We start from the raw sequence: 6,000 nt of genomic DNA on the forward strand, positions 1-6,000 counted from the left end.
CATTCTGTTGAGGCACTCATTTATTTCGGGCAGAAGTCTTCATAGTGACACATTCACAGTAGGTGCAGATGACGCTGAGTGGTGGACGGCAGGCAGCAGCGATAACCGCAGAGAGCTGGTGAAATGATCAGGTCTGGAAGATCCTAAGGTCAGTGGGTGGCTGAGCCAGAGCACAGGTGAGATCCCAGGTTGCGACAGGGGCCGTGACCCCGGCGTAAGGCAGGGGCCGTGATTGGGGTGAGGCAGGGGCCATGATCCTGGGGTGCGGCAGGGGCGTGATCCCGGGGTGCGGCAGGGGCTGTGACCCTGGCGTAAGGCAGGGGCCGTGACCCCGGGGTGAGGCAGGGGCCGTGATCCTGGGGTGTGGCAGGGGCGTGATCGGGGTGTGGCACAGGGCCCACCCGAAAGACCGTCCGCTGTGGGAGCTGCAGAAGCTGAGGTCCAGAGCCCGGAGGAGCGCAGAGCCACGCTGGGAGGTCACAGCGCTCGGTGCCCGGTTTCAAGCAGCATGCTTTCCAGAAGCAGCCTGCTGTCGCCCTCCACGTAGGGCTGGTGCAGCCACATGGACAGGTAGCTCAGGGCCAGGTCACGGTCGGCCGTGTGCGCCAGCTGCTCCACGACGGTGCGCTTCAGGTGGAGCTCCCGGCCGTACATGTCGGAGAGCTTGCGGGAGACCTCGTCTGAAAGGAACGCGAGCCATCCTTGAACAGTGGCATTCAAGGGGGTACCCTTGACTAGGGACGACCCGCCACTTTTTTTTTTTTGGCCACGCTGCGCAGCTTGCAGGACCTTAATTCCCAGACCAGGGATGGAACCCGCACCCTCTGAAGTGAAAGCACTGAGTCTTAACCACTGGACAGCCAGGGACTTTGCAAAGCTCCTCCTTAAAAGCTAGAGTCAGCGACAGCACAAGAGGAAGAAGGGCTCCAGCCAGTGCAGATTAGAATCAGATAACAGGGTAAATAAGTGTCATGAAATTAAAAAGTACCTGTTACCTTTCCACTCGACTCTTAGGAACTGGCAATCACTACACATAGCAGATTGACCTCAAACTGACAATGTTCAATAAACACATTACGTGAGGTGATTTTCTCCCTTACTTAAGTCTCAAAGCAACATCAAATAGCTTAGTCCTTCTTTTAAACCAATAAAGCAAAAAAAACAGCCCTTACCTCACAGCTTATTTATGTAATGGAGTTTGTTTTCCCAGCGGTCCTCTTCCATGGGGCGGGCTGAAGTGACCCCCACCCCCCCGCCATGTACTTTTTAAATAAAAGAAAACAAAAAGCAAAAACCCATCCTTCTTGAAAAACAAAAACGAGATTTCTGCCTCTACAGAGGAGGCAAAGTGCATTCTACCCGTTGGCCTTAAAGGGCTAACAATGGCAACTTGCTTCATGGGTCTCTAATTACATTTAATATTCTTTGCTTATTAGTAGGTAATTAAAGGCAAGAAGAAACCCTCCTGTAAGATGTCCTCATCTCCTTCCTTCCCAATGGATCCTCTTCAATTGAATTTCAAAGGCTGTCAGCTTCTTAGAGGGCCAGATCTAAATGACACCAAATGCTCTCATAACCTACCCTTGAAAATCAACGCAGGAAGAACTACTTACAAAAATAGGCTGTGGGCCACGTGTGGAACAGGGGGGGCCGTTTTCTCTCCTCCCCGTAATGGTAATCTTCTAGCTCACAAATCCCCTTGGTAGTGGAAGACAGCTTTTCCATTTTCATCTGTATTTTGGTCTGAAAAGATATTAATTTAGAATATGAGATTGTTATTTGAAATCCTGTCTTAGATTCAATAACTCTAAGATTTCAAAGCTAAGAAATGTAAGTCTGTTGAGATCGTAAGTCCAGTGATCCAACACCATTAACTCCATGTGCAGCAAATTTCCAGGGAGAAGGAGACTGACAGTTGCTACGATTTCACTAATTTGGATTACTTCAGTAATAAAGCCCACATATCCAGTGCTGGAGAAGAGGAAGCTTGCTGGGTCCCGCTTCATTAAGATTTCCGAACATCACTAATTTTTAGCACCACAGACCTGGAGGGGTGGCAAGGCAGGCTCTCGCTTTTATGGAATGAGAGGAGAAGAGGCATTAAATGAGCTCATTTCTGACTCTTTTTTTAAAAATTAATTAATCTTTGGCTGCGTTGGGTCTTGGTTGCTGCGTGCGGGGGCTACTCTTCATTGCCGTGCGCGGACTGCTCACTGCAGTGGCTTCTCTTGTTGTGTAGCATAGAATCTAGGTGCACCGGCTCTGTAGTTGTGGCTCGCGGGCTCTAGAGCGCAGGCTCAGTAGTTGTGGCGCACGGGCTTAGTTGCTCCGCGGCATGTGGGATCTTCCTGGACACCAGGGATCAAACCCATGTCCCCTGCCTTGGCAGGCGGATTCTTAACCACTGCACCAACCAGGAAAGTCCCTCATTTCTGACTCTTATGAACTGCCTTTGAGTTTAATGCCAAAAGCTCGGCCTCTGTGCACCAGTGTCGAGTCAAATCTTGGAGACAGAGTTTTGGGTGAAGCAGAAAAGAATAGCTTTATTGCTTTGCCAGGCAAAGGGGGACACAGCGGGCTCCTGCCCTGAAAAACTATGTGTCCCCAACCCGGGAGGATCTGATGAGGGGTTTTATAGCAACAGTTCAAGGGTGGGGTTGCTGATAAGATTCGAGTGTGTGTGGGGCCTGCACTCCTTTAATCTGGTCTCACGATGGTCCTCTCCTAATCTTTTTTTTTTTTTTCCGGTACGCGGGCCTCTCACTGTTGTGGCCTCTCCCCTTGCGGAGCACAGGCTCCGGACGCACAGGCTCAGCGGCCATGGCTCACGGGCCCAGCCGCTCCGCGGCATGTGGGATCTTCCCGGACCGGGGCACGAACCCGTGTCCCCTGCATCGGCAGGCGGACTCCCAACCACTGCGCCACCAGGGAAGCCCCTCTCCTAATCTTGATGAGCTTCTCGGGTCCCTTTAATCTCGCCTCAGGTGGTTTCTTGGCTGCTCTTGCTTTGCTCAGCAACTGTCTGAACCTGCCCTTTGGAACTCAGGGAAGGTCATGGAGGCTGGAGTCTTGTCTACAAACAAAAAACGGGGGACGGAAAGGCTTCCGTGCCCAGGAGCCCCACAGGGTCCTGCTCTATTTCCAGTTTACTGAAACCTCTTTGAGGCTTGTTTCCTTGTTTATAAAATGGTACTAACGAAAGGCAGCCCTACACACTTGACACAGGAAGGAAGTGGTGAGGATGTGACGTGGACGGTACCTCAGCGCACGCCAGGCTCTGTACTGCACAAAGTGGCGCTTCCACGGGGTGTCGGGGGACTAAGTTAGTACTTGTGGAGCACCTGGTCAGAGCTACGTAAGGGTTTGTTAAGTAAGACAAATGGGTGAAGTAACAAGGATTCCAGGTATCAGTCGCATGGGTCTACTAAGACCACAAGTCTAGGTCCTAAGTATGTCGGGGGACTAAGTTAGTACTTGTGGAGCACCTGGTCAGAGTTACGTAAGGGTTTGTTAAGTAAAACAAATGGGTGAAGTAACAAGGATTCCAGGTATCAGTAGCATGGGTCTACTAAGACCACAAGTCTAGGTCCTAAGTATGGAGTTAGCTTTATGTACACAGGGGGTACAAGCAAAGATATATAAATCGTCAAAATCTTAATTCCTTGCACTTAGTCCTTCAACCACCCTCCAATTACATCTGAAGAGGCATATGCACTAAATTTAGCGAACATTAATTTTTAAAGGACTAGACTCCTTTTCCCAAATCTTTCCAGGTTCGATATGTCACTTGACCCAACCCCAAGAGGCAGGACTCATCATTTCCGTACCACAGGTGGGAAAATTCTCTAGGTTGCTGAGCTAGGGAAGGACGAGGCCAGGACTTGATAACACGCTTTCTGACCCCAAGTCTCTTGACACCCAATCCTGAGCTCTCTCCTCTGTGTCCTGCAGCAGCTCCACCTAATGCTAAGAAAAGCTGATAAAGGTCAGGAGAGCCAAGAAAATCCTGGAGGCTTGACACCACCGGGCCAGAGGTGCCAGCCGCATTCTGGGGCTCATTCATCAATGATGATACCAAAGTCTCACGCACGTGCAGCCCTAAAGTGACAGCAGCTGGACACGCTCTCAGCTCCACGTCCCCTCCCAAAGCCAACAGCCCACACCTCGAGACGTTCGTCCAGCTTAGGGACAAGGGTGCCTCCACCCTCTACCAATTTCAGATTCAAGACAAAGTCAAGTTTGGGAAACCATTCTCTCTAAAGGATGGAGGAAAATAGGAAAAATAATATCAATATCCTTAAGGATCAACATTGGTTTTGAACCTAAGAATGAGAACTAATTCTCAAATCACTTTATTTTACTTTATATTTTGGCCGCGCTGTACGGCTTGCGGGATCTTAGTTCCCTGACCAGGGAGCGAACCCAGACCCCCGGCAGTGAAAGTGCAGAGTCTTAACCATTGGACTGCCAGGAAAGTCCCTCAAACCACTTTAAAATAGAATAAATTCACTGGAGCAGAACTTTGGGGCCTGACAACTAGCACCCGTGGTCAGCCCAGGCTTTGTCTGAAGACCTTGGGAACTCAGGTCACTATGGGCACGCAGTCACCTAAAACCTTGCAGCCACTTTCAGCTGCCCTGCCAGGCCACACCCCCTCACCCTGGACCCGTGCTGTGGGTAGAGGGACCAGGGACAGGACGTGTCACCTGTTACTGCTCAGTCCATCAAGCCGCTGGCTGGATGTTCTGGACCTTGACTCTACCTCCTAACATCCTCCCAGGCCAACCCCCCTCCATGCGGGTCAGTGGGACTGAGGAAGGGGTCCCGTGGTACCAGACAGCCACTTAAGAATGGGGAGAACCAAGGATGGACAAGTAAAACCAGTCAGTCATTCCTGACATGCCTGAAATGGAAGGTAAAATACCTCTTCCCCCTCGTCCCGCGCAGGCGCTCTTCCCTAACGAGGTGTGCATAGGTACAGAGTTATAAATGAGGACTTGTGAACTAAAGAAAGCCAAATGGCATTTAGAAACAAAATCCTTCCCAGGGTTTTCACATTTTATAAAAGTCACATTAGTATATGTCAAAAGTGTTTCTCATTTTAACCCAGTTTGGGGATTCTGTGAAATGTTTTTTTTTTTTTTTGCGGTACGCGGGCCTCTCACTGTTGTGGCCTCTCCCGTTGCGGAGCACAGGCTCCGGACGCGCAGGCTCAGCGGCCATGGCTCACGGGCCCAGCCGCTCCGCGGCATGTGGGATCTTCCCGGACTGGGGCACGAACCCGTGTCCCCTGCATCGGCAGGAGGACTCTCAACCACTGCGCCACCAGGGAAGCCCTCTGTGAAGTGTTTTATGCCAGAAAGGAAGATGGAAGGTCAAGGATGAAGAGGTTCTGGTGGGAGTGTTGCCACATCTAACAACAAATGACCGAGCCCAGCATCGTGTGTTTAACTTTGTTGGCTATTTAAAGTATTTCAGTATACACAGGGAACTATATTCAATATCCCGTAATAAACCATAATGGAAAAGGATATGAGAAAGAATATGTATTTATATGTCTAACTGAATCACTTTGCTGTACACCAGAAACACAACATTGGAAATCAACTATACTTCAGTGAAACAACAAAAAGAAAAACTGACAATTAAAAGCTAAGTGTGGGACTTCCCTGGTGGCGCAGTTGTTAAGAATCTGCCTGCCAATGCAGGGGACACGGGTTCGAGCCCTGGTCCAGAAAGATCCCAAATGCCACGGAGCAACTAAGCCCGTGTGCCACAACTATTGAGCCTGCGCTCTAGAGCCCACGAGCCACAACTACTGAGCCCGCGTGCCACAACTACTGAAGCCCATGCGCCTAGAGCCCATGCTCTGCAACAAGAGAAGCCACTGCAATGAGAGGCCCACGCACCACAAGGAAGAGTAGCCCCCACTCGCCGCAACTAGAGAAAGCCCGTGCACAGCAACAAAGACCCAAAGCAGCCAAAAATAAATAAATAAAT

General features: G+C 50.3%; 1 protein-coding gene across 1 annotated transcript in view; it reads right to left on the reverse strand.

Moving 5' to 3' along the window:
* Nucleotides 1–5: 5 nt before the first annotated feature.
* The window catches only part of CINP (cyclin dependent kinase 2 interacting protein), a 15,434-nt gene continuing 9,439 nt past the window's right edge, over nucleotides 6–6,000 (reverse strand). Inside the window, exons 6-7 of the mRNA XM_029237169.1 lie at nucleotides 1,614–1,743; nucleotides 6–680 (exon numbers count right to left, since the gene is read on the reverse strand). Coding sequence (XP_029093002.1) covers nucleotides 478–680; nucleotides 1,614–1,743 — 333 coding nt within the window. The 3' untranslated portion in view covers nucleotides 6–477. The remainder of the gene's footprint in view (nucleotides 681–1,613; nucleotides 1,744–6,000) is intronic.

This window comes from Monodon monoceros, unplaced genomic scaffold (genome assembly GCF_005190385.1).
Source record: "Monodon monoceros isolate NGI ecotype Baffin Bay Population unplaced genomic scaffold, NGI_Narwhal_1 Super_Scaffold_21, whole genome shotgun sequence".
Lineage (NCBI taxonomy): Eukaryota > Metazoa > Chordata > Mammalia > Artiodactyla > Monodontidae > Monodon > Monodon monoceros.